The sequence below is a fragment of the Phascolarctos cinereus genome, unplaced genomic scaffold, assembly GCF_003287225.1.
Source record: "Phascolarctos cinereus isolate Bilbo 61053 unplaced genomic scaffold, phaCin_HiC Scaffold_4;HRSCAF=312, whole genome shotgun sequence".
Taxonomy (NCBI): Eukaryota; Metazoa; Chordata; class Mammalia; order Diprotodontia; family Phascolarctidae; genus Phascolarctos; species Phascolarctos cinereus.
This window is the reverse complement of record NW_027555847.1, coordinates 658340462-658368030: the sequence shown is the minus strand read 5'-3', so window position 1 is coordinate 658368030 and position 27569 is coordinate 658340462. Positions and strand designations below refer to the sequence as shown.

The 27569-nt window shown below is 46.0% G+C and overlaps 3 protein-coding genes across 4 annotated transcripts in view; 1 reads left to right on the top strand and 2 right to left on the bottom strand.

The window, feature by feature from the left end:
• The window catches only part of CARM1 (coactivator associated arginine methyltransferase 1), a 50816-nt gene extending 41998 nt beyond the window's left edge, over positions 1–8818 (bottom strand). For both annotated transcript variants that reach the window (XM_078153910.1, XM_078153911.1), the window contains exon 1: positions 8572–8818. In XM_078153910.1, coding sequence (XP_078010036.1) covers positions 8572–8803 — 232 coding nt within the window. In that variant the 5' untranslated portion in view covers positions 8804–8818. The remainder of the gene's footprint in view (positions 1–8571) is intronic.
• Positions 8819–9831: 1013 nt separating this feature from the next.
• Positions 9832–22792, bottom strand: CUNH19orf38 (chromosome unknown C19orf38 homolog). Its single transcript, XM_020995023.2, has 9 exons — positions 21856–22792; positions 19702–19761; positions 18813–19115; positions 18397–18462; positions 17845–17937; positions 17455–17482; positions 16758–16801; positions 15862–15899; positions 9832–10957 (listed from the first exon to the last, which is right to left on the bottom strand). The coding sequence occupies exons 1-9, from the start codon at positions 21935–21937 to the stop codon at positions 10811–10813; spliced, it is 861 nt and encodes a 286-aa protein (XP_020850682.1). The 5' UTR covers positions 21938–22792; the 3' UTR covers positions 9832–10810.
• Positions 22793–23231: 439 nt separating this feature from the next.
• TMED1 (transmembrane p24 trafficking protein 1) lies at positions 23232–26652 on the top strand. The gene is made up of 4 exons (XM_020995028.2): positions 23232–23617; positions 24121–24218; positions 24468–24657; positions 25215–26652. The coding sequence occupies exons 1-4, from the start codon at positions 23411–23413 to the stop codon at positions 25431–25433; spliced, it is 714 nt and encodes a 237-aa protein (XP_020850687.1). The 5' UTR covers positions 23232–23410; the 3' UTR covers positions 25434–26652.
• Positions 26653–27569: the final 917 nt, after the last annotated feature.

Genomic DNA, 27569 nt, shown 5'->3' with positions numbered 1-27569 from the left:
TGTCCTGACACCTGATGTGGAGAATAGTACAAAGAAAGCTCTATCCTGAGCCAGACAATGCTGACCAGCCTAGCCCAATCACTTGGAGCAAGTGACTGACCTTCTTCCAGAGCTCAGGGAAACTGTTATACCTAAAGATATCTTCAGTTAACCAGGTTGTGCAAACCACAGGAAGCTGTAGCATATTTGTATTGAGAAAGCAACAGAGTAACTTCAAAGGACTCAACTTCTCCACGCACTTCCATTTTTGGGAACAGCAAGCTGCAAATGTCACAAAGATCATGGAAAGAGGAATAGCCCGTTAGTACTCACTCATTATCAAACATCTTGAAATTCAGATGCACTCAGCCCAGTGAATGAAAATAATTTCAGCAGGATCCTCAGCAATCCCTTCAATCCTTTATTAATCCCCTATCACTTCCTATAGTGTTCCAAACTTTCCCCACTCTCCTGAAGCCCATAAACATCAGCTTCCGGTTCTTCTCTGAAGAACTGTCTTCTTTATTGCCATCAAGACTTTCTATCTCAGCTCCCTGATCTGCCCACCTTTTCCTACCATCTCTCCTATCTCGAAGGTGGTGAGGCCTGTCCCTTGCTCTTTCCTCTCTCCAACATCCTCAACCTCTTCCACTAGCTCCTTAAAACACAGTCTCTCTTATGTTGGCTGGGGAAAAAAAAATTACACTCCTTTGATACTGCTGTTCTTCTCTAGTTATCTGCTTTCAACAAACTTTTGTAACTGCAAATGAAAAGCCTACACCTGACATCTCTACTTCCTTATCTATTCTCTCCCTAATTTCCTTGTAAAGTGGTTTCTATCCATTCTACTAAAATTGTTCTTGAGGTCACTAATGACCCCCTCATCACCAAATCCAAAGCCCTTTTCCCAGTCTTCACTTTCTTTGAAGTCAGGCAGGAGAAGAGGGATAGGCTTGGAGTGAGGGAGATCTCACAAAATGCTGCTTCCAATACAGACTAGCGGACTAGCTAATCCAAGCCATCCAGGGAAAGAACCCCCACTGTAAGCACTCTGACAAAGGGCTGTCTAGTCTCTATCTGAATGAACGCTTCCAAAGAGGAGGAAATCACTGCCTCTTAAAGGAGGCCAGGCCCAGGCCACCTGGGCAAGAGTTACTGTTTGGAAATTTCTTTAGACATTAAACCTAAATTTGTCTCTTTGAACTTCTACCTATTACTCCTGGTTTCACCTGTGTGACATCTATACAACAGGGATGTCTTTCTCGCCAAAAGAATCAGGACAATAATTATGTCATCTATGTGTCTTCCCTCCATATAACCCCGAAGTCCCAAATGTCATATGGCGATCTGTTAAATAAAGGAGACCATAAAAGGATCTGGATTCAAATAATGATGCAAGTCTATCTACAAGCTATGTTTTTAAATAAAAGCTACCTCCTGGTAGTTACAGACACTGATGTGCCCTATGAATGTCTGGGCCAACTGAAGATTATTTTGTAGCAAATGTTTCCAAGAACCTCCCTAATTCATCTCTACTAGCCATAGGGGAAGGAAAGAAAAGAACCCAGTCATCTCCAGAAAGAGTAAAGTTTCCAGAGTTAAGGAGCTGCTATAAAACAAAGGAACAGTTGGAGGTCCTCAAACACAGAAAACATCCCCCAGGGAATCGCTAATGACCAGCTGATACTAAACAGGCTGGGGGTGGTGGAGGTGGAGTGAAGTTTACAGAGTGGAGAATGGGAAAATTGCAAGGCACTTGAAAAAGCCCCAAACTATAACAGTAGAAAAGAAGCAAAACTGCACTTATGAGGAAGTTTTCCTTTTGCTTCCTCCAAGGTCTTGCCTGGTCTTTGGATAGCTACCTCCTTTTCCAGGATAAGTGGCAAGGCAGGCCAGTGTAAACCTTTGTGCATCTCCAAATCAAACATCATGTTTCCTCCTTAAGGCCTGGAAAACCATGGTATTAGGAAAAACTGAAACAGGCTTTTATATCTTTTTCAGGAAAAATGGCTTGAGTTGGTGCTAATGGCCAAGGCACAACTTATAAGCCCTTCAAATGGGCACCATTAGGTCTGGCACCTTGTCACTGAGGTTGAACAACCAAAGCAATGCCTTCTGAGTCCATCATCAGCCCCTTGTTCAGAATAAACGAGAACAGGAGCCTTACTTCATCTGCCCAATCCAAGAAAGTAACCCAAGTTTTGTGTTGATTTGGGAACAGAAAGACAGGGTCCTAGTGAAAGAGACAAAGCCACATATGTGTAACACCCTGGGGACATGTTACAAAAATTAGATTCTTCAGTCCAGGAAGTTATGGTGTAACCCCTCTCCCTGTTTTGTCCCAAGCCCTGTTAAAGCATGCAGTGACGTCGGTCTTAGGACTCCTTTGTTTCTCCTCATGTGTGATGGCCAAGATACTGTCTGCTCAGTCTGGAATTCTCTATCAGAAAAGTCCGGACTTGAGGATTTCACAATCACAGCATAAACCCTTACAACACCCTGCCATGAGCAGGCCTTGTCTCCCTGTCCCTTCTTCCCCTCTGCCACTTGGGCATTGGCCTTTAACCATACAGATGGCTTGGAGAAATTGAAGAGAGTCTAACATCGAGGTGCTTGCTAACATTAATTGCTTCCATCAGAAAGCAATTATTTTGGTCCCCTCTGAGATGCTGCTGCTGAGATGATCTTGTTAGGGTTCTCTCCCTACTCCAATGATCTTGTATTGACTTCTCTGTGTACATGTTGTACCTACCAGAAGTTCCTTGAGGCCAGAGGCTGGATCCCCTCTGTATCTGGCACAGAGTAAGCCCTTCATAAAACAAATCTCTCCATAGTTACCCAGAAAAATGGTTTTTTTTTTGGGTTTGTTTTTTTTTTTTAGGCAATGGGTTTAAGTGACTTGTCCAGGGTCACACAGCTAGTTAAGTGTTATGTGTCTGAAGCAGGATTTGAACTCAGATCCTCCTGACTCCAAGGCTGGAGCTCTATCCACTGTGCCACCTAGCTGCCCAGTTACCCAGAGAAATGGAAGGGCTCATTCAGTATCCTGGCAAATGTTCCTCTGGCCCTCAGCATCCATCACAGGCTTGAATCCAAGAAGTGGATTTAGAGACAATGGTCCTTTGAGACCATCTACCCCAACACCCTCACTGGACAGGTAAGGAGGCAAGCTAAGCAATTTGCCCAAGATCACTCAGTGGAAGTAAGATCTGGAATTGTAACCGAGGTCATTTAACTCCCAACCACATGGCCAATGCCATTCCACCCAAAGAAGAGCAATCATCAAGCTATCCACATTCTGTTCACCCCTCTAAGAACCCTCAATATGCCTACTCAGGATCAGAGAAAATGTGGCTCTCTTAAAAATCCTACTCTGCCAAAGCTTTTTGCCCAAAATTTAATGAGGTCAGGAGGTTCTGAAGTCAAGACACTTAAAGGGAAGACTCTCTATTCTAGATAGGTCTTGAAGCAACACCAAAAAGTAGCATAAACATGCCCATCCCTTCTCCCCACTTTTCATCAGGATTGCTGATAAGAAATTTCCGCTCCCTCTGGACAGGGCCTAGGTAGAAATTAAATTCTAGAGCTTTGGGTCTCTACAGAACTCTGGAACTTTGCATTAATGAGTTTCAAAGCAACAGTCCTCAATCTCTACAAGGAAAAAGGGCCAACTCATCTGTGGTCAGCCTCACACTTGGTCACTGATCTGGCATTGGGGGGTGGGGAGAGGCAAGGGTTAGGAAAAGGGTTAGGGTAACTCTAAGATTACAAACCTAAGTAAACAGAAGGATGACGGTGCTCTTAACAGAAGTAGAGAAGTTTAGGAAGGAAAATGATGAGTTCCATTCTAGACATGTTGCGTTTGAGATGCCTAGAGGATATTCAGTAAAGATATCTATATCTAAGAGGCAGTTCTGGTCATATGGGACAGGAGCTTAGGAAAGAGATTAGGGCTGGATATACAGATCCAGGGATATAGCTGCAGAGATAACTGATCTTATGGGAGCTGATAAGATCATGAAGAAAGAGGTACAGAGAATAAAGAGAAAAGGGCCCAGGACAGGGCCTTGGGGCACACTTACAATCCAGGCAGTAGGGTGAGGGGGAGATAGGTCATGGAGGATAATATTGCAAAGAAGACTTACAAGGAATAGTCAGACAGGTAGGAGATCCAGGAGAGAACAGCATTATGAAAACCTAAGAAGAGGGTATCCAGGAGGAAAGGGTGGTAAAGAATGTCAAACACAGCAGAGAAGTCAAGAAGGATGAGGACTGAGAAAAGGCCGTTAGATTTAGCAATTAAGAGATTGCTTAGAGAAGATACCTTCAGCTGAGTAGTTGGGTCTGAATCCATGTTGCAAAGAGCTGAAAAGTGAGAGGAGGAGACAGAGTGGAGATAATAAGAGCTTTTTCTAGGAATCTGGCTGTGAAAGTGAGGAAATGGGATTCTAGCTTGAGGAAATACTTGGGTCAAATGAAGCGTTTTTAAGAATGGAGGAGAGTAAGAGCTGTTTGTAGGCAGCCAGGAAGGGGCCAGTAGAGAGGGACAGCCTGAATATTAGAAAAGGGGATGATCAGATGGACAAACTCCTAGAAGACAAAGGAGGTGAAGAGATCAGGACACATACAGAGGGTCTGCCTTGGTGAATATGGCCACCGCTTTGTTAGTCTCTGGAGCAAAGGAAGAGAGAATGGGGGATGACATGAAGGACTTTGGAGACATGGAACAGAGAAGATGAAGCTTACTACAACTCTCTTTTCTGGATGAAGTAGATGCTCTGTTGAAAGGAAGGGTGAAGAAGTGGTACAGAAGGCTTAAAGAAAGAAGAGAAGGTCTGGAACAGCTGCTATGGGGAGAATGGCAGAAAGTCAACTAGGAAAGAATAAAAGGATTGCCAGCCATTAGTCCGGGCCCAATTAGCACAATGATATGAATTCCTCTAGGGACATTCAGCAGTGTCTTAGAAGTGAAGAAGGTAAGATAAATCAGGGTTCTTCAAGATGAGTGGAAATAGGACAAGGGGGTATGAGATTCAAGAGTACAGTGTACTGCTGAACTAATTAACTTCTCAAAACTGGTCAAATTTTCAAAGGGAAAGATGACTGACATGTGACAATGAGGGTGGAATAGAACATTTAGGGTGAGAGTGAAATCAAGACCAGGACCATCCTTAATAGTCTTAAGAGCTAAGATCATTCACGGGTGGGGAACCAAGGCCTCAAGACCACATATGGCCTTCTAGGTCCTTGGACTCCTTTTAGTAAGGGGATTTGTTTTGTGAAGTTTGGATTCAATCAAAGGGCTGCATTTGAGGACTTAGAGGGCCACTTGTGGCATAGAGGCCTCAGGTTCCCCACCCCTGAAGGCCACAGAGGAAGCTGCCTAACTAGGCGGCCAGGATGTTTGAAGGGGGATCAATAAGTATTTAAATCCATAGTAGGAGAAGACAGTGGGATGATAAGCTGGGTGGGGCGGGGGAGTAGATAAGACCAACTAGACCAGGGTAGTGATAGCCAGGTAAATGAAGTGAAGAAATGCTGATGAGTGATGACAAAAGAGTGTGGCAGTGAGAATCAAGGAGTACGCCTATTCCTCCTCCAGGCCCACTGGAATGGGGAACATAAGTGCTTCCAGTACTGGAGAGGACAGTCAAGAATACAGAAGGAAACCAGGAGGATGTCTAAGATGAAGGGAAAATTACTGGAAGCAGAACAGAAGTTCCAGAGGACACAGTGGAAGGGAAGAGGGGAAGCAGGAGGGTGACTTGAGAGGGGAACAGATAAGGTGAAAGAGAATGAAGGAATGGGCAGTGGGAGCAGAGGGAAGGGATTCTGCTTAGGCAGGTTTGCTGCCTTGGCCTCCTATGCCTGGAATTCAAGGATTTTTTCCCCTTCATGCACTCCTATCTTGAGGTATACTGGACGGACTCCTGACTGTTCCTTGACCTTAGGCCACTCTCTTTCACCTCGGTATACGCTTTGACTGGAACAAGACTCTTGAATGAATATTTACTGATGTATGTATACTATGTATGGGTCCAGCTCTCTGGAAGCTACAAGAGAAGTCCAAGACAAGGCCCCAAATCTCAAAGAGCTTACTAGTTGAGTATGACAGTTCACAGAGCTTAAAGGGTCCTCCTTACAACCTTCTGAGCTTACTACTTCAAATCCCTACTCTACAATGGCTTGGTTAAAAGTCGTCCCTTTCTCCTGACATCCTCCCTCTGCCCCCAGCATAACTGAATTTTAAATTATACAGTGGAGGCAGTTAACTGGATGCTTTTAGTAGAGGAGGGAAATTTGGAAGAGAAAAGTAGCTCTTGCATTTTAACTTCTAAAAATCTAGCTATGACAAAGTGATTAAATGTTTTGAGTTACCCAGCCCACAATAGGAGAGCAGGCTTTAAACTATTCACTTAGAAGGTCACAATATAAGTGGTGAAAAAAGTACAATGTGGAATGAAAGAGAAACGCAACAAAAACTTGAGTATCCACAGAAGGCAGATCAGAATAAAAACTTAAAAGTGAAGCATCTAAAAAGAGACCTGGGAGCTTTGAATATAACGTGAGATTTTCATTAAACTGAAGGATTCTGAAACTAGTTTTCCTGGGGACACTTAATACTCTATGTACAAATACAAATAAGTGGAAATGCAATTAAACCAAATGCATCCTGTAAATGAAAAGACCACCTTTCCAAACTAGCTCCCCCCTCCAAAAAAAAAAGAATACATTATGGAGTTTCGTTTTATAAAAAATCTTCCAAGGTTTTCACAATGATCTCATCACTATACTTTCCTCCACACATCTTAGTTTCCCCCAAAGCCTCTTCTTTTCACAAGGTCTCCTTTCTAAACAGCAGCCCTCCCTATCTAAATGAATATATTTACTAAGTTCTAAAACTTCAATCTCCACTGTAGCCTGACCAAAGTCCTTCATTCTTCTAAAAATCCATTTCTTCAGTAATACTTGCCTCTTGATCACAATTCTTAACAGCCCAGATGCCACATTGCATTTCATGACACCATTTCTCCAGAAACCTCACTTACCACCCCCATCCTAACACCTAACCATAAAGCTCAATCTTGCCATTAAACCTGGCCTTTACTTGATTCCCTGACTCACCCTATTCCCAATAAGCTCCAATCCTTTCTCTTCAAAGATCTGACTTGTTCTCATCAGTCCCTAGCATTCCTTTTCCCACCAGAACCCCTTCTTTCGTACTCCCAAACCAAGCCTTCCTTCACACCATCCACTGGGCCCTTAAACTCTACCCCTCTCCACTGCTCCTGCCCAACCTCGCCCCCCAAGCTCTTACCCTCAATCAATTATCTGCTCCTTATTTTCTCACACTTCCCTACTACACCTCCTTCGTTACTCTTCCCTCAGCCAACCCTCTCCCATATTTCCCATGCCTCTTCCTTTCGCTTAGCCTCTCATTCCACTCAGCTTCTCTTTCTTCCTCCTCCTTCTCTCAAATCTCACATTCACTTCCCTCTTCCCTTTCCGCTACTCTCCTCCCCAACCTGCTCCTGTCTTTCCTCACTCCCTTCCATCTCATTCACTTCCCAAAGTCCAGTCTTCTACTCTCCCACCCTACCAACTCCCCTAACTCTCTTCCCAAACTTTCCCCCTACTAAGGTCTTTCACATGCTCTCTGCTGTTGCACCATTACCCCCAAACTGCCTGGCCTTTCTTTACTCACTCTTCTCACCATATCTGCAGATGATACAACTCTGGGAGGAATAGTTGTTAACTGGGTGGCAGTCAGGATGCAGAGACCTTGACACGCTAGAACACCGAGCAGAATCTAATATGATGAAATTTAGCAAGGGAAGATGGACAGTTGGGTCCAGAAACTTGACTCCACAAGTAGAAAATAAGGGCAGCATGTTTAGACAGTTTTTCTAAAAAAGATCAGGAGGTTTCAGTGGGCTTCAAGCTCCATATGAATCAACAGTGTGATGCAGCGGTCAAAAAAGCTAAGGCACTTTGCGGGTTGAATTAAGACAGGCTTCTAAGAAGGTCAGACATGGTCAGAGCACATCTGGAGTAGGAAAGGCCACTGGTAACCTGGAGTGTGTCCAGAGGAGGGCAGCCAGTCAGGCCGTCAACCAGCATTTATTAAGTGCCTACTCTGTGCCAGGCACAGTGGGCTGAAGGGCCTTGGGTCCACGTCAGTAGGCTCTGCTGAAGGATCGGGGCATGCTTAGGCTAGAAAGGTGAAGGCTCAGGGGGCATCGGGACTGAACCGCGACCAGTCGAAGGAGGGACGGCCCAGGGCTGGGGGGCCCCAGAGGGCAGGGCCAGGAGCAGGGGCCAGCAGCTACAAAGGGGCCCAACTTCCCACCACGAGGCTGGGAGAGGAGCTGGGTTCCCCCTCCGAGGAGGCCTCCAGGCCGCCCCCGCCGGGGGAAGGGGAAAGAACGAAACGGCTCCACAATGGGGTGCCCTTCGAGCCCCCTCCCGGGCCCCTCAGGCCTCCCCTCCCCCCCCCCCACGCCGCCCGGGTCCGCCGCGTCCCCTCAGGCCTCCCTCCCTCTGCCCCGCCCGGCCAGGCCCCCTCCCCGGCCCCGGGCCGGCTGCACTCACGGCTGTAGAGGGCGATGCAGGCGGCGTCCTGCCCGGTGCGGACCTCGAGGCGCAGAGCCTGCTGCTCCGCGTGTCTCTGGATCTCGCCGTTCGCGTCCCCGATGGTGAGGAGCCGAGCGCCGGGGAACACGGACACGGCCACGCCAGGCCCCGCGGCCGCCACGCCGCCCGCCGGCCCCGAGCCCCCAGCCGCCGCCGCCGGCGCCGCCGCCGCCGCCGCCGCCGCTGCCATCTTAGATCCGGCTCCAGTCGCCGCCGCCGCCGCCGCCGGCGCCGCCGCCGCCTCCCGGGCCCAGGCTGCAGCCAGCACAGAAGCCGAGGCCGGTGTGCAGCGCCCCCTGGCGGCTCCTAGAGGCCTCGCAGGCGCTGCCGCGGCCCGAGCCCCGCCGCACAGCGCCCCCTACGGGAGGCGAGGGGCACCGGGGTCCGGGCTGGACACGCCCCCTGGCCGAGGCCCGGGGCGTGAGAGCTCCCCACGTCCCTGGCCCAGCCAGGCAGGGCCGGGCCGCGCTGCTCCACACCTGCTTCTGCCCCGGCCTTCTCCCCGACGGCCTGGCGGGTGCGTGCGTTGTGAAGTGGCGCTGCTTGAGGGCGAGTGAGCAACTGCACAAGCTCAGCATCCGCCACCAACTGACTCCCCCGGGGGTGGGAATGACAGTGCCCCTGCCTGCCAGCTCCAGAGCCTTGCGACCGGTGCCCTCCACGTGCCTCCCCTGGCCGCGGCCACGGCTTAGCCCCAGATCTTACTCCCTGGCCTTAAGCTTTATCCTTCAGTCCCTGTGGACGCCCACCGCCAGCTGTGCCCGCCCACCTGTGCAACGCCCAAACCAAGGAGACAGCTTTGCTCCATGCCCTCCCAATCCACCAGTCCTGAACCCACTGGCCTGAGTTACTAGGCCATATAATAACAATAATTAATAAGAATAAAAACTGACCCCTGAACGAAGAGGAGTCACCTATTTTATCATCACTACCTGCCCTGCCTACCCTCAATCCTCTTTTCCAATTCTAGCTGAGGTGAAAGACTCCCTCCTGCCAAGCACAGGGGTAAGAAAATTGGAGAGAGTGAATCCAGACCTCTGCAGAAGGAGGTTCTTTTTGCTTCTGATGCAGAAAACAACCTCCCCATCCCAGCTGGCTCCATTTTCCTAGGTAGGGATGGGATTAGAGGAGATATCCTGTCTGCCTCGTGTATCCCAAGCATTCACTTCAAACTCAATCACCTAGAATGTTTTGTGGTAGAATAACAAGCCCAAAGGGTTAATAACAGAAATCCAGCTAGCTTTAATAAGACTCCACACTTTGTTCCTTACAAATGTCTCAATGTTGGTGGTAATTAATAACTTAGACAATCTTGCCGCTTCAATTCTATAGTTTTCAAAGAAAACGAATGACACACATAGAACAGAAACTTAGGGCTCTAGGACCGATCACTCTTAGAATACAGTCTAGCAGGTACCTGTCACCAACTAGGGCTGGCTGCAAATAAGTCACCAGAAGGCAGGAAAGCATTGGTGGTGGCTGAAGTAATTCCAAAACATTTTTTTTAGTGGGGACAGGAGATGCTGTAAATCTAGATAGGAACTTTTGGTTCAGTGTCTTGTCTGTGCTCTTGCAACAACCATTAATGTTACTCTGCTCAGAACGGGCCACTTGAATAGGGGCAGAAGAATTAATGGCTGATGCTATCCCCCTAGAGAAAGAGCTTCACCTAGAATGATCTCTGCTTCCATGAATGAAAGACAGCTGTCCCCAAGATCCAGGCTTCTGTGTATTTTCTGTTCAACAGATACAGACTTTTGTTGGGGCCCTAATACAAATGACATCTGACAGTGACTGAAGCTTAATTTATGTGGCCCTGGACAAGTCACTTAACCTCTTTGGGGCTCAGTTTCCTTATATGAAAAATTAAGTGCAGGGGTTCAACTAGATGACATCTGAAGGCTCTTTCTAGGCATAAATCTATCATCTATGAACCTGAGACACATAACAGGCTATTGCTAACTACTGAGCCATAGAAAAAGCATTTCAGTTGGAACAATGAAAATCAGGACATGAGATTATCTCTTGCGAGGTTGTAGTTGTACTCCCCCTGGATGAAAGATGAAGGGGTGGTAAGGGAGACATACAGGAGCCAGGCCTCCCAGACTTCTTCCGAACCCAGCCTGGAAACTGATAAATCAGGGGAAGAATGCAAAAGGAAAAATGCAACCTCTTAGTCTCACAGCAGGGGATAGGTTCAATCAAAGGACCTGAAGGTGCTGAATTCAGGTAGTTCAGGAGCAGAAGAAGTAGATGTGGGTCTCTTTCTGGGCACAAAGGGTTCTGGAGCCAGAGTTGAGCTGGTGAATGCGCCATGAGTATCCACATCTTCTGGGGTCATTTTCTTTTTCAATAAAAGAAAATAAATAATCAAGTGACTTCTAGGATACAGAATTGTGGGTATTCCCCTACTTTTTCTCCTCCATCCATACTAAATACTATTTTACCTCATTCTTCCACTAGTCCTCAGCTCCAAACCTCTTATTTTATCCCACACTTTATGATACTCTGCCCAAATAATGCCTGTTTCCCCTTCTTTTCCAGTACCATGTAGTAGAAAGATCACAAGATTTAGATTCGGGAGATGTAGATTCAAATTAGCAGCTAGGTGGCACAATGGATAGAATGGTAGACTTGGAACCAGGAAGATCTAAGTGAGAATCTTGTCTCAGACACTTAGTAAGTGTGTGACCCTGAGTAAGTCACTTAACTTCTCTCAGCATTAGTTTCCTCATCTGTAAAATGGGGATAATGATAACACCTACCTCCCAGGGTTGCTGTGAGGGTAAAATACTATTTGTAAGGCACTTTGCAAACTTTTTAAGTGCTAAACACATGCTAAACATTATTATTAAATCCCTGCCACTATGTGATTATGTGCAAGTGACTTAACATACCTATGCACTTAGCTTCTTTATCTGGAAAATGAGTAGCCTGGACTAAATGATCTCTAAAAGCCATTGCAAGAGGGTAGCTAGATGGTGCAGTGGATAAGGCTCAGACCTTGGAGTCAGGAGGACCCGAGTTCAAATCTTGCCTCAGACACTTCACACTTACTAGCTGTTTGACCCTGGGCAAGTCACTTAACCCCAACTGCCTCACCAAAAATAAATAAATAAAAATAAAAGCCATTGCAGATTGGTATCTTGTGAACCTTTCTCCATCTGGGCTTTTCTCATGTACTTTTGTCATCACTAGGTGTGCTTCCCAGAGTTGTAAGGGACCTTAGAAGTCATCTAGTCCATTCTGCAGCAACAGGAATCCCCTTTATAACATTCCTGACAAGTGTTCATCCAGTATCTACTTGAAGTGATGGGGAATCATGACCTCCTGGGGCAGCCTATCTAACTTTTTTTTGGGGGGGAGGAGTAGTTCTAATTGTTAGCTAGTGTTTCCTTACAACGGCCAAAAATCTCTGAAATTTCTATGCAGTGCTCCCAGGTCTGTTCCACAAGGGCCAAATAGAACAAGCCTAATCCCTCTTTCCCATAACAGTCCTTTAAGTCCTTGAAGGCAACAATCCTCTCCTTCCTAAATCTTCTCATCTCTAGGCTAAATATTCTGTTTTTTCAAGAATCACAATAATATGCAGATATAGTACACTCCTCACAACAGCCCTGTAAGGGAGAACAAGTGTCAGTATCTCCATTTTACCAATGAGGAAACAGGCTCTGGGAGGCTGTGGCCCAGCCACATCAGGTAATAATACATCTAATATGTCTCTGGTGGGATCCAGACTCGAGGCTCTTGCCTTTCAGAGCCCAGCTCTCTCGTGTGTCCTATGGTATGGATTCTACTTGTCTGTCTTTTTCTTCCTCCTGAAAACCCTCTTCATCACCAGAACCACCCTATTCTTTTCCTGCCAAGCTTCATCTGAGGAGGTTATTTGGAACCATATTGAAGCAGTCATGACCACCACCATCTTGGTTTCTCTTCTGTGATATAGCATTCACTGACAAGAATCAAAAATGCCCACTGGGAAGGGTCCTAGATTTGTCTTGCCCAAAATAATCTGTGTTTGGGGAAGGAGTTCTACTTGCTAAAGAGTAAAAAAAAAAAATGCAACCTAACAAAAATTTCAATTGCAGCCCTAAATTTCAACCAATTACAACCTATTAAATTTCATGAAGATAGTAGTCTAGTTTCCCGAAGGCAGGTTCACAAAATATCTGCCTAGATATATTTTCCATCTGCAGCCTTTTTTCCCTGAACTTCAGACTCACATTTCAAACCACTATCAGGCCCCTTTCACCTAGATTTCCTAATTGCACTTCAAAGGCAGTATGTTCAAAAGGAAGTTAATTCTCTCTCCTCTGAAGTTTGTTTTTCCTCCTTTCTTCTCCATTTATGCTAAGGGAAATACCATTCTCCCAGTAATTCTTGCTTGATACTTGACTCTTTTACCTCCCTTACTCCCCCACATTCAGGAAATCATGAAATTTTGTTTATTCTGTGTCTCTGAGCAGGAGGATTTCAGAAAAATTTGGAAAGACTAATATGAACTGATGCCCAGTGAAGTGAGCAGAACCAGGAGAACACTGTACACAGTAACAGCAACATTGTGCGATGATCAACTATGACAGACTTAGTTAGCTCTTCTCAGCAATACAAGGATCCAAGACAAATCCAAAAGACTCATGATGGAAAATGCTATCCACATCCAGAGAAAGAACTGTGGGGTCTTCATGCAGATCGAAGCATACTATTTTCACTTGTTTTTTCTTTCTCATGGTTTCTCCCTTTTGTTCTGATTCTTCTTTCACAACATGACATGTGGAAATATGTTTAACATGACTGTACATGCATAACATATATGAGATTGCTTGCTGTCTTAGAGAGGGTGAAGGGAGGGAAGGAGAAAAAAATGGAATTCAAAATCTTACAAAAACGAATGTCAAAAACTATCTTTACATGTAATTGGGAAAAATAAAATACTATTAAGTACAAAAAAGTATTCTTTACTTCTGATCTTTCATGTTCACTCCCATGGCTCACCAATCTGATCTCTACCTCCATTATTTCTTGGCTGGACTACTGCAATATGCACCTAACCAGTCCCCTTTGGACATGTAGGTGGCACAGGAGATAGAATATCTGACCTGGATTCAAGAACTGATTTCAAATCCCGCCTCAGATCCTTCCTAACTGTGTGTCCTTGGGCAAGTCACTTAACCTCTGTTTGCCTCGGTTCCCTTGTCTGTAAAATGGGGCCTATAACAGTACCTACCTTTTAGGGTTGTTGTAATGATCAAATGAGATAATGTTTGTAAAAGTATTTAGCACAGTACCTGGCACACTGCAGGCACCATATACATGTTAGCTATTATTCTTATTATTAATCTTAACAAATTCCCAGAGAAATCTTGCTAATGTATGTGATCCTATTGCTTTAGTGCTCCCAGATCTTTGGGGGCTTCCCATTGCTTCCTTGGCCTTGCATTCAGGACCCTAAACAATCTGGCTCCAGCCTCCTTTTGCAGCTTCATCTCACCTTCCTCTCTTCCATTTCACCAAACTGGTACTCATCAGAACCACATGCATCTCACATTGTCTTGTTTCTATGCCTCAGCTAATGCCGTTTCCCATTTCACAATCCCAACAATCTTACCCAGCTGAAATGATACTCCTCCTTAATGACCCAGCTCCAATGCTAGCTCTTCTATCCGATTTTTCTTGACCCTCCCCAAACCCGACCCGAGTGATCCTTTTCTCCAGTGAATTCTCTTATCACTTTGCTTCTACTTCTCTTATTCATTGACCTCATTCATTTTGTATTATTGTCAACCCCCTACATGACTGATTTCCCCCATTATATCATAAAATAACTCCCTTGAGGGCAGAGACCCAGGCTTGTCTTTGTATTTTTTCTTAGTCCAAATCGCATATCTTTGCATAAAATAGGTGCTTAATGAATGCATGTTGAATTAATGAAGATTTCCCTTGATAATTTTTGATCCTATGAGCTGATTTTAACCATATTTTAAAGGGGCAAATGACTTGAAATAAGGTTTCCATCTATTTTATTAGTAACAGATAAGTAAGATAGGTTTTCATTGAACCAATTAATTGCCTGTCTTCTAAATTCTCCATTTTATTTGGTTGGCCCATGTCTTTTGTCATCACTTTCATTATGCAATCATAATGCTGGTTGGGAACAGATCGTGCCATGGAAGCCAGGCAATAATGCCTTTCAGAAGCCACCAGAGAATGGATCTCCTGGGAGCTGTTCAAATAAAACATCTGTGGTTGGGCCCAAGAACATGTGGGAACTTCTCAGCATCTCAGGACTGGTCGCTTTTGCAGAGGTGAAAGGGAGATGAGGGAAAAGGGGCTTTCAAATACCAAGCCAAGTGCAAGAAGGGATCCAGCACTTTATCCCAACCAGTTTAAGATCATCTTAAGGCCCAAACCCAGATGTAATCAGGCTTCATGACTCTGGGTACTTGTCTTGGATCAACAGTGACTGCTTGAATCGTTGCCTTCAGTCCTGCCAAAACACTGCTCAAGGTAGGCTCTTTTTAAGGTCCCAGAGATGGTAAGAGTTATGTGTGACCCTATTTCTATGACAGCTGCCTCACTAAAAAATGTCTCATTCCTTTGTTTGAGACCTAGATAAGAGAGTGGTTATATATCATCCAAAAAGACTGCTATCATTTCTTATGGTTAGATCAAAGAGGTTAGGACAGAGATCCCAACTGGAATGACTACTGATTGCTTTTGACATGGAAAGCTATCAAAACTAAGGAAAAATATGACTCTCTTCCACATTGCTAGCACTCAAGTCCTTTTGGTAGATTTATTTCTATTCTTTGGTTCTCAGACTTTTTTTCCTCCTGGACACTAGAAAAATAAAGATTTTGCTGCTTATAACCCAGAATGCCTAATTTACAAAGCAAAGGACAATACCAATATACTTCCAGATACATTCATTCCCTAGAATCTGGTTGTTTGTTGCTTGTTGAGTCATATCTGACTCTTTGTGACCCCATTTGGGGTTTTCTTGGCAAAGATACTGGAGTGGTTTGCCATTCCTTCTCCAGCTCATTTTATGGATGAGAAAACTAAGGCAAACAGGGTCAAGTGACTTGCCCATGGCCACACAGCTAGTAAGTGTCTGAGACCAGATTTAAACTCAGGAAGATGAATCTTCCTGACTCCAAGCTTGGCACTCCATCCAGTGAACCACCTGGCTGGCCCAAGAATGTGGTAGGCAGCTATAAGTTGTATCTTAAGAAATGAATCACTCACCATTGAAATGGAGAACAGGGAATTATCAAAAGACATATCTGTAATGGGAGAAGAACAAAAGACAGGCCTATATCATTATTTTTAAAAAAATTCTCACCCCCCCCATCCCCATAGACTAGGATGAGCACAACAGGAAAGGGCAAACTCTCCTCCAGAGGAAAAAGGGAAACCTAGGAAAAGAACTTTCTCAAGTACAAGAACCTAAATATCAATTTGTCTCCTTACATCTTCATGGTCAAGTCTTCCATAACCTCCCTTTATCATTAGCAACCCTTTCCCATATGACCTCATGTAATGTTTTGTTTTATACATCTCTAACGCATTGATCCTGTCATGTTGGACCCTCCAAAGAGCTCCATGAAAGAGCAAGCTGTTTGGTCTAAACTTTGTATCTCCCCAGCACCTAACAGTGCTCTGCATACAGCAGGTATTTAATAAATATATCAAGTAAAAAACTTGACGTTTTCTTCCCATGACAAAGTCAGTATGAGCAGCTGGACAGCTCCCTTCTATCCCCTTTATTCTTAGGGAGAGCTAGGACCAAGAGTACAGGGGAAGAGAGGAGAAAAGAAGACAATCCTAGATGACTGAGGGTAGTTCCTTTGCCTTTAGCATCTCTCCTTGTAAGAACATCATTGACTGAAGGCACTGCAGTGAAGTTGGCTATAAACAGAGACTTCAGACCTGAAAAGTGAGGGTGAGATAATGCCCAGCAGTCAGCACATTCCTGAGAACCAGAACTCCAGTGCTCCTAATGAGCAGTTCCAGAAGTGGGCTAACTGAAGGGTCACTAGACCCCTCTGACCTCAGAAGAGACTGACTGTCTAAGACAAATGGTACAGGAAGAGACAGCCTATGGTGTCTTCACTACTCAATGTGGAGCTAGGGACACACACCTGAAGTAGTATAGTTTATCTTGGTCCAACAGGATTCTTGCTCTCTGCAAATGAAAAAAGGAAAGAATAAAAACTATTCCTCTTAAAAAGTACTTTGGGCCTCTCTTATGCACTCTTCTTGTCCCATTTTGCATCATCATTATTCGTGCTACAGGGTGTCCCAAAAATCTTGGTGCAGTTTGAAGCTATTAAAAAGTATAATGCATAAGGGTAGGAACTGCATCTTATTCATCTTTCTATATCCTTCAGCATGTGGTATACCCTGTTATATACATAATTGGTGCTTAAATGTTTGTTGAACTGAATTGAAAGGAAAATGCCTTACAGCCCAATACTAAGAAAGACTTTATTTCTCAAATAGGAAAACAATGAGAGACCCAGAGAAAGGCTTAAATCTTAGGCTCCCCAGAAACTCTTAGAACTCACTTCTCACTTTGAATCTAAGCAATATAACCAAGGATTGCCTCCACTACACAGGCACCTTCCACCCCAAAGTGGGCTGTCTTAGTGTAGGAATAAAGTGGGAGACATCACGGACTCCGAAGGAAGCCACTCCTACTTTCATCATCCACATTCCCTGAACCAGTTATTTTCTCAAAATACTCTGATTCTTCCCAGATCATCCCAGGACAAAAGGTATGGAGACTGATGTTTCCTCCACCACATGCCCCCTGAAGTTCTCCTGGACCCACCTCACCTTTTTTTTTGAAGGTTTGTGATTTTAACTGGCAAAAACAAAAACAACAAACATCAAAACAGTATTAGATTGATCCACCAATACGTTTGTGTTGCAAAGAGTAATTCTCTATAGTTTTGGCAACCCTAGACTCAAACCTGGCACTTCCAGTGCCTAATCTGACTTTCTGGTTTCACTGAGGGAAACAGAGTCAGGCAGAGATTTTATATAATCTAAGCAGACCTGTGATCTTCACAAGAAACAATAGTTTCTAGGAAACTGAGGCTTTGGGAGGGTCCTGCGTGGGATGGAATTGCCCCCTCCCCCTGAATAGCTTAAAGCACTTGGGAACACTGGCCTCCTTAAGAATAAGGTCATTTTTCCCCTGGGAAAGATAAGAAATCCATTTACCTCGTCTAATCACTAGAATGGTCACAACCAGTATCATAATGAGGATGAATGCTCCAGCCAGACCCAGGGAGAGTGGTAAGATCCAAGAGGGAACTAGAAAATAGGAACAGTGAGATTGGACAGGTGAGGAAGAGAGAAGCAATAGAAAGGAAAGGGAAGGAGGTGCTCAAGGCTTTGCTTCACCACAAAGGGTAGGCTTGTTGGGCTGGGAGCACCAGAGGACTAGCTGAGGCTCCCATTCTACCATACTGCAAGGGACAAGAGGACCTTGCTTCTCCAAGGCTGCAGAGGTGAGCAATTGACCAAGGGTATATCAGAGTCTGATTTTCTGGAAATCCTACAAAGGATTTAACTCAGTGTTCTCTACTTAGTGGAAGTCACTGTTTCTAGACAGCAGCAACATTTCTTGAACTCACTTTTATGTTGGGGCCCCTGTGACACCAAAGACACTCCAAGAACAGACTTGTCTGCCTCTGAGAAATTAGTCCTGGGAACTCAAGAAGGGCAGCAGACAGAGCCATTCAGTCCTTCCCTCCCTCCCTCTCTCCTTGCCTTTCTTTCCCAGTGGATCCACTTTACTTGGAGAAGTTGGTAGGGTTGTGGTTGGCAGCACGTAAACTGGAAAAGAAAAATCAGAATGAGAGCAATTTTCCCGGGACATGGAGCTGACTTCTTCCATAGCTTTTCTCCCCAGCTTCACTATATGTTCAGAGAAGGATACGGGATACTTTCTGACAGTTTTGTAGCTAGCTACTGTTGCATGTTAAGTTGTGAGCTCTAACATATCGCCTTCTCACCTTGGAAGACCACCATGTAAATTCTCCAGGAGGTAAAGAGCGAAACAATAGATGGTGTAGTAGGACAGGTGAAGCAGGACTAGCCCATGAAGAGCTGGAAGAGTGAGCAGGTGGAAGGGGCTGTACCTGTCCAACATGATAGAAAGTACCAAAAAATGAGCAGGCCCTTACCTGGAAAGGTCACATTCACTGGCTTGCTCAAATCTGAGAACTGCTTGACAATCTCACCCATCACACTGTACTGACATCGGTACTGCACTGTAATGCCTTCGCTCATGTTGGTCACTGTGAAAACCACTCCCTGCTGGGCCTCTTGAGCTTGCAGTGTCTGGACCACCCCATCTCCATGGAACAGTGAAAACTCAGCCTCCTGGAAGCCTCGGGGGGCCACACATTGAAAGTGGATGGGATCCCCTGGATTGCTAGGGTATGGAGGGGTCTGGGAAATAGAGGGAGCCGGTATTGCCAAAGAGCCTGAAAAACGAAGTACACAAGGAAAGGGTTTTGAGTGTGGAGAGAATTCATGGGGGGGCTACATAGCAATGCTGAGGTCTGCTGGACTTGGGTTCAATTATCATCTCGTCTATTTGCTCTAGGGCAAGTCACCAGACCTCTGGACCTCAGTCTCCTTATCTGTAAAATGGCTTCTAACCTCCTTTTTATCTCTAAATCTATGACCTGATGACCAGCAAGGCAAGTCTGCCCTGGAAGGGATAAGAGTTCTTCCCTTGAAGGTCAACATATCATAGAGTGCCCTGGAGCCTCCACCCACCACACATTTCCTTCCAGGGTACATTCAGGGGCTCAGGGGTCAGGGAGTTACACTTATCCTTTCAAAGACAAAGACAAAGGCCTGGACACACCACTATCTACAGTACAAAGCATGTATTCCTGGGGTAAGGTACTGAAACTGGTACAACACACACCCTGAGAAATCTGTACAAACAAGCCTCCTTTTCCTCAAGTCTAGCAAGTGCTATCAAAGGTTTCCAGATATTATGTTCAACAAATTAGAAAGTGATTCCTGATGCCCAAGGTGTCATCAGATAAAGAAACTTACCAGCTACAAAAAAGAGGACTTTCCAGGGCATCTCTTCACTGAGTTCAGTTATGATTCTGGCTGAAGAGAAACAAATACTCACAACCAATTCCTTGTGAGGCAAGAAGAAAAGAGTTTACCAGGGCAGTTTCCTCATCCAGGGAGGAAGTTGCACACTCTTGAACTGAAAGGGAATTGCTGTTCTACCCTCCCCTTTTACAAATGGTATGTCAAACCAAGGAAGCTAAGTTCTATATTTTCAGTTGAATTCTACAGATTTTATGAATTTGAGAAACAATGTTTTTGCTTTTCCCTCTTTCTTTAAAGGCAGTGGAAAAGGGGAAGGGTCATTTGGCTACTTGAAAACCCATTCCCTCAGGTACAAACCACAATACATTAAAGTTGGAATAAAAACCTGGACTATTTTCTTGAACTGGTGCTGGCTGTTTCAACTTGAGAAGCCTTTCCATAGGCTTATTAACCAGAAAAAAAAAATAACTAACCCCAGTCCTTGAACTACTCTTCTGCAATAGAAACCTCCTGCTCCCTCTGGTATCTCTTCTTGAATTCATAGGTGTGGCTTGACATCACATTTTGGGAAAAATGTGAATGATGTGTCAGTAAGAATGCACATAAGAAGAGTGACAAATATAAAGTACCTCCCCCTTCCCTTATTCATTCATTTTTTTCATACACGTAACAAATACAGCTACTATACAGCTACTATAACAAGGACTGTGGGACTGTGCTCTTAAAAACAAGAAAAAGACATCATCCCTGCTTTCAAGGACCTTCTAGCCTAGTAAAATATGACTAATGCTGAGAGGAAAAAAATGGGATTGTTTAGGTAAAAGAGAAACTGAGGGATCCATGTGAGCATAATGTTGGAGGAGGGATAATAGCTACTTAGTTCTCAAAGCTACTTTGGGAGCAATGGACCCAATTAACAGCAGAGAAAGTGTGAATTAATACTAACAGCATCATATACCATATAAGGTTATTCATAAACTGGCACAGTTCCTCGAGGGTGGAAATCACTGAGTAGGCATTTTAAAATAATCACTAATATTAAGAGTTTCAGTTGCCCCTAAACTGCAGGACCAGATGTCCAGGTGATTTCTTGTATCCCTTTTTCTGACACTTGAAGATTATAGCTTCTGTTTTGTCTATACTGCATCTTTATGCAGATGATTTTTTAATCATCTTCTAGGTGAAAGCTTTTTTGCCTCCTCCAACTCCTCCCTTTTATCCACATCTCTTAGCACAATGACTAGCCCAAAGGTGCTTACTTAATAAATGCTATCTGACTGAGAATACTTTAGAAAGTGACTTTAGACACAATTTGTCAGTTCCAACAGTTTATTCAAACTGCTCTCTTTTCTCTCTCCCATTTAACTAAATCTCTTCAGGTCGGGATCAAGCCACTCTCTTTGCTTCCATACTTCTATAAATTCCTATTGCTAATTATAGTTTGTGTCTTAACAATCTAACTCTAATCCTTTTTTTTTTTAATTAATTTTTTTCTCTTTTTAGGCAATTGGGGTTAAGTGACTTGCCCAGGGTCACACAGCTAGTAAGTGTCAAGTGTTTGATTTGAGGCTGGATTTGAACTCAGGTCCTCCTGACTTCAGGGCCAGTGCTCTATTCACTGAACCACCTAGCTGCCTGCCCTCTAATCCCTTTTCTAACTGTTTACTGGGCATTAGTTCATTTCTCCAACTAGGTTGTAAACTCCTTGAGTCTAAGGCGTATTTGATATTCTATGTTTCACAGCACAGGGCTGGGAATACAGGTATTCACTGAAGTTGGGTTTATAAATCTGGTCCTCATCTTCAACACACTAGAATTTCCCAAGGCTGAGAGGGAGGAAAGTAAGTGTCTTATGTTTAACTGGCAATTAAGGCCCTTATTAATTTGGCCCAAACCTCTCCTTTCAGCTTTATACTAAGCGATATATAGTGGGAAGAACACACTGGATTTTAAGTGTCAGGAGATATGAGTTTGACTCCTGTTCCCAATACTTTACTGTGTAACAAGCTCTGTGATTTTGTTTCCTCATCTCTAAGATAGGGATATTCTTTGCACTATCTTAGTCACACGGTTATTTTAAAAAATTGTTTTATAAACCTTAAATCAATATTCAAATATGAGCAATTATTATTCCCCTTTACACACAATTGTTTTCCATCTTCTCTTGCCACATCAAGATATGAACAGTCTGGTGAGCTGGTCCTCCATGCCTGTAATGCACTCCCATTTCATCTCAGTTTGTTGAAACCATCCTCTCTTCAAGTCCCATCTCAGGAGCTACTTCCTCCAAGAAATCCTCCCAGATTTCCTCATCTGAAGGCGATTTCTCCCTCTGCAAAATTTCTCAGGGTCCTCAATGTTGTCAGCTATTACATTTGTCTGAATTGCTCCCTTTACATACTACTTTGTTTTACACTAATGTGTATAATCACTACCCCTTAGATTTTAAAGGCCTTGAATAACTAATTCCCATTTAGGTAAGTGTTTTATCAGGTGCAAAGTACTTTTATCACAAACACCCTGTTAGACGTCTAGTGTAATTATTATTAACTCCATTTTATTGATGAAGAAACTGAGGTGAAGTAACTAACCATCACCCCACAGATATTAAGTCTTTGATGCAAGATGCAAAACAGGCCTCCAAGTGCTTTCCACTAAGTTATGCTTCTGGAAAGTGGAAAGAAAACAAGCCCTGGATTCCAATTCTCCACTTCCCCTCACCCCCCCCCCCAAGATTTCAGAGAAACCTGGAAAGACCTGTGTGAACTGATGACAAAGTGAACAGAACCAGGAGAAAAAATCTACACAGTAAGGCAGTATTGTAAAGATAATAAGCTTTGAAAGACTTAGAAACCGATCAGCACAAAGACCTAGTACAATTCCAAAGGACTTCATGATGCTATCCACTTCTAGACAGAAAACCAACTCAAGTAGGTTGAAGTCACTTTTTTTTCTTTTCCTGTCTTTTTTTTGGGAAACGTGACTAATGCAGAAATTTGTTTTGCATGAGTATACAGATTTGCAATGGACTTTGTTTTTCTTGCTTTCTCAATGGGTAGGGGAGGAGTAGAAGAAGATTATTTGGAATTGAAAAAATACACCAAATTCCTCCCCCTCCATCCTCCCCTGTCGTGGCCCAAGGCAAGTCATTTGACCTCCCAGTTTCCTCAATTGTGGAAGGGTGTGGGGGGTATGCTGGGCTCGGGGCCACCCAGAAATCCGGGCTGTAGGGAGGAACAGGGGTCACGGGCGAAGGGTGCGGCCAGGCCCCTCCCCGGAGAGGGCGGGCCGCGAGACCCCGACACCACCCCACGCTCAGCCAGACCACGCGAAGAGACGGGGAAGCCGAGTAACTGCCAACAGCTCCCCCCTCGGGGCATTCTGGGAAACGGTCGCGCGGCTCCTCCGTGAGGCCCCCTAGTCCCTCCTTCTGGCCTGGGCTTAGCTGTCTCGCCGATTGCCTGAGGGGGATGGCTCAGCAGGAGCTCTGGTTTCGTCCCACCGAGTTCCCGCGGAGGGGCTGCTTCCAGAAAGGAAGAAAACGAAGGGGAGAGCAGGGCCTCTCTCCGATCCCAGCGATGGGGCAGAAGGGGCGGGACTCCTCGCCCAACAGGCAGGCGTGGGAACCAACAGTGCGGAGAGGTAGCCGGGGAGCGGAGCCAAGCCTTAAAGGGGCCGCGTCCCTTCCTCACACTGCCGGATGACCCGGATGATGGCGGCAAGGGCGGCCCTGGCCCTTGTCCTGGCGGAATGGCTATCGCCACTGGTGGCCGGGACAGCGGCCGAGCCTGGCTCCCGGGCTCCCCCACCTCAGGACGGCGAGTTCACATTTTTGCTGCCTGCTGGCCGTAGGCAGTGTTTCTACCAGCCCGCACCGGCCAACGCCAGCCTGGAGGCCGAGTACCAGGTGGGGGTGGGGAAGCTGGACGGTGGGGGGAGGGGAGCCCGAGACGATTGGGGTCCCTTTGTGGGCGGGGCCAGAGGCTTAGGTCCGCTAGGGGCGGTTCCATAGCCTGGGGCCCTGATGAGTAAGGGGGCGGGGCCAGAACCCGGCATTCGAGAAGGGGCGGGGCTAGATCAGGAGGTGGGGTCTTAGACCCTGGGACTTAGAAAGTGGGACCAAGACACAATAAGGGCGGGGTTGGAAAAAAGTGCCTTGGAGGGGCGGGGCCAGAGCCCTGGAGGCTAGGGGATGGGAGGGGGTGAGGAGACTACCTGGGGAATGGGAGCGAGGATGGGATCCTAACTTTACCCTGCAAGCAGTGTGGGCCCCTGGCTGCTGGGTGGCCGGGACCCCTCCGGCTCTCCTGTCAGCGTTCCCCGAGGCTGGTCGGTTCAAGCCTTGAGAGTGGGGGCAGTCCTCATACCTGCATTCAAGGGGGGGCCCCCCTGTTTTGCCTCTGCCTCCAGGTCATCGGAGGTGCTGGGCTAGATGTGGATTTCTCCCTGGAGAGCCCTCGGGGTGTGCTGCTGGTTAGTGAGTACCGCAAGTCCGATGGGGTGCACACGTGAGTATACCTTCTCCTGGCCCCACGCTGTCTCCCAGTGTCCCCGTCCCCACCCCACCCCCTTTTACCTCCCAGGTTGCCTGCCCTACTTTTGAAGGGTTTGGTTACATCTGCCAAGCCTGACCTGGCCTCAGGTTACCCACTGTTACCTGCCAGGGCTGCAGGGCCATCTCCTTGGCAGAATGGGGTGAGTGGGCATGTTACCCTATCCAGCTCGAGGAGCTGCTTATTCTCTTCTCTCATCTCCAGGGTGGAGCCCACAGAGTTCGGAGACTACAAGCTGTGTTTTGACAATTCCTTCAGCACTATTTCAGAGAAGCTAGTGTTCTTTGAGCTCATATTTGACAGTCTACAAGATGAGGAGGATAGTGATGGTGATGGCTGGGCTGATGTGGTGGAGCCTGAAGAAATGCTTGACATCAAGATTGAGGACATTAAGGTGGGAACTGGATTTCTACCTCCAGCCCAGAGCAGCATCTGTTCTCCCTGACCCAGCTGCTTAAGACTCTTTCAGCAGCTCTGAAGAACAGCTCTTTAGTAAAAGGGAAATGTTGTAATGGTTTATATTTACATAGTAGTTTGAAGTTTACAAAGCACTTCCCTTTCGACTCAGTGAAATAGGTAGTACGAATATTATTAGTATATTTTTAAATGAGAAAAAATAAGACTCAAGAGAGATACAGCAACTTGCCCGAGGTCATTCAGCTAATAAGTGGGATTTAAATTTTGACCTACTTGGTTTCCACTGCACTGCTAGATGTACTCAGTACTTCCATAGTACTGCTTTGGTCTCACTGGGAAATTTGTGCCTTTACCACACACTTGGTCTTCCTTTGGAATAGTGGGAGGAATTCCCTGCCCAGTCTATGAGGTTTGTATAAATATTAAACCTGGGTGGGCTGTTTCAGGCTAAGGGGATGGGGCCTGACTCAATTTTAGGGACCAATATGTCCAGGCCTTGTCTGAGAAGCTTGCCTCTTCCCTTCTTCCCCATAGGAGTCCATTGAGATGATGAAGACGAGGCTGGAGCGAAGTATCCAGGTGCTGACTCTGTTGAGGGCTTTTGAAGCTCGAGACCGTAATCTGCAGGAGGGCAACCTTGAGAGGGTTAACTTCTGGTCTGCTGTTAACGTGGGGCTGCTGCTGTTAGTGGCTGTGCTACAAGTGTGCACGCTCAAAGGCCTCTTCCAGGACAAGCGGGCTGTGCGCACATAGCCTTCCCTGGAGAGGGGTAGCTTTGGGAGGGAATGGGGGGGGGTGTGGAGGGAGTCTCTCTCCTGCCCAGGGTCTATTCATAGCCCTGGGTTTAGGAACAACTGAACTTCCTTAGGGGAAGCAGTTTAAAACTGACCAAGAAAGGGTCAGGAGAAACCTGGGGTGCTGGCCCCTCCCCTTTGTCAAGGACATAAGAGGGTGGGTAGAGGATTTTTTTTTCTCTGCATAGAAAGATGAGGCAGGTACTTAATTCAGAGGCTTCTAGGAGGTCTTTTGTCCTCTGGAGCTCAGGGGTATCCTCAGGATACCCCAAACCTAAGTTGAAACAGAAACAAAGGCCTGAGCAGTGAATGAACAGCTGGGATGGTGTGGGGGATGCATTATGGGACTTCCTGTCCTGGAAGGGTTGTGCCTTATTAGAGGTGCAGATAAGGAGCTGCAAGCTCCATAACTGAAGAAAGCAAGGAGGGAGAGATGGGGTGAAATCTTTTGTTCCAAAGCTGCCCAGAGAGTAAAGATTATCTCCCCCCAACCCCCAGGTGCCTTAAGTATTATCCATCCTGGGGCAAACTCCCCCCACCCCCATCTCACCCCGTTCCCTCTCCCGCCAGTCTAGGTGTCCCCTGGGTCAGGCTGTGGCGTCATTCTTTAGACTCCAGGCTGAGTCCACTCCCAGAATGGCCACATGATCTTTCTCTTCTCCCTCCACTCTGTTATTTCAGTCCCCCAAATGCCAGCTGCTCAGAGACAAAATTAGCCCTGTGTGGGGCTGGTGCCTAGTCCCCAGCAGAAACAGACTAAGAGATGGAATACAAACAGGAGGGGGCAACCCCCTTGTGCCTCACCAAGAACTTTTAATGAAACTCAGACACTGTCATGTGCTTGCCCAGGACTGTCAGTTTATTGGAGACAGACTAAGTTGTTCTCCTCCAGCCTGGCACTGCATGCAGGGGCAGGGGGAGGCTTTGGCTCATGGCCTAATAAAGTTCTAAACAGCACCAGTGTGGCTGCATCCCCAACTGGAGGACTCGACCCACTCAGTCTGTGTTTGAAAGAGACTTTCAAACCAAATGAAAGCCCTTGGGAACCAGTTGGCCAAGGGAACAAGGGCAGTACCCTTACTGGGCAGAAAGCTGTTAGCCAGGGGTAGAAAGGGGTGACTCCTGAGCCACATGGAACAAAGTACCAGCTCTGGTTCAATAAATTACTCTTGGAATCATGGAGTGTGTGGTGACTGGGGCCTAGGCTGGGGGCACAAGTGGATTGCACCTAGGGCCTATGCCCCTGAAAACCAGCCTCTCAAGTCTGGGCCTAGAGCAACATGACCAGCAGGAGTGAAAGCCAGCTCTCCATGGTGCCACTGTAGGGAGCTCAGGCCTAGTCTGAATGGGAAAATGTCCCCTCAGCTCCCAAGGCCCACAGGGCAGTGCCTTGGGCAAAGGCAGCAGATTGGCACCTAGAGAGACAGATGTCTCTCAACCAGATGAAACTCAGAAGAAGGGCTGGGAAGGAGCAGAAGGAGGTGGTCGCCTGAGCACAAGAGAGAAATAGAAACAATAAGTTTAACGTTGTGGAGAGAAAGCCGTGGAGTGGGCGGGCCTCTTTGACAAAACCAAGTGTAGGAGTGGATTCTTTGTTAAGAGTGGGACAATTCTGCCTTTCCCAGGGAGTCAGATCTTGGGGTGATGTGGGCAGATGTCTCCAGGTAGAGGGTTAAACAGTTCTGACCAGCTGAAAAGCTTGGGCTTCTGCCAGATTCAGTCTCCTCTCAGGGACTACTCCCTGTACAGTTCTGGGAGCCTTGCTCTACATTTGGTGGAACCTCTGCCCTTGGTAACAGGATAGAAATTCTGCAGGCAGCAGGACAAACCCTCTCCAAGGCAGGCGGCTTTGGTTTATTTGCCTGGTTTTGGACCCACAGGACGAGAGCCATTACTAGAGGCCAGACTAAGGCAAGATGAAGTGAATGCAGAACTTACTAACAGTATCTTGCCATCCACAGTACTTTGGTTGGTGGGAAATTGTAGCACCAGTTTAAATACCCCCAAGTCTCCAGGGAGTAGTTTCTCTCTATTCTAAATCTCTGACCAGATTCCCTATCCAAGCAGCTCCACATCCTTGAAAAGACATCGAAGC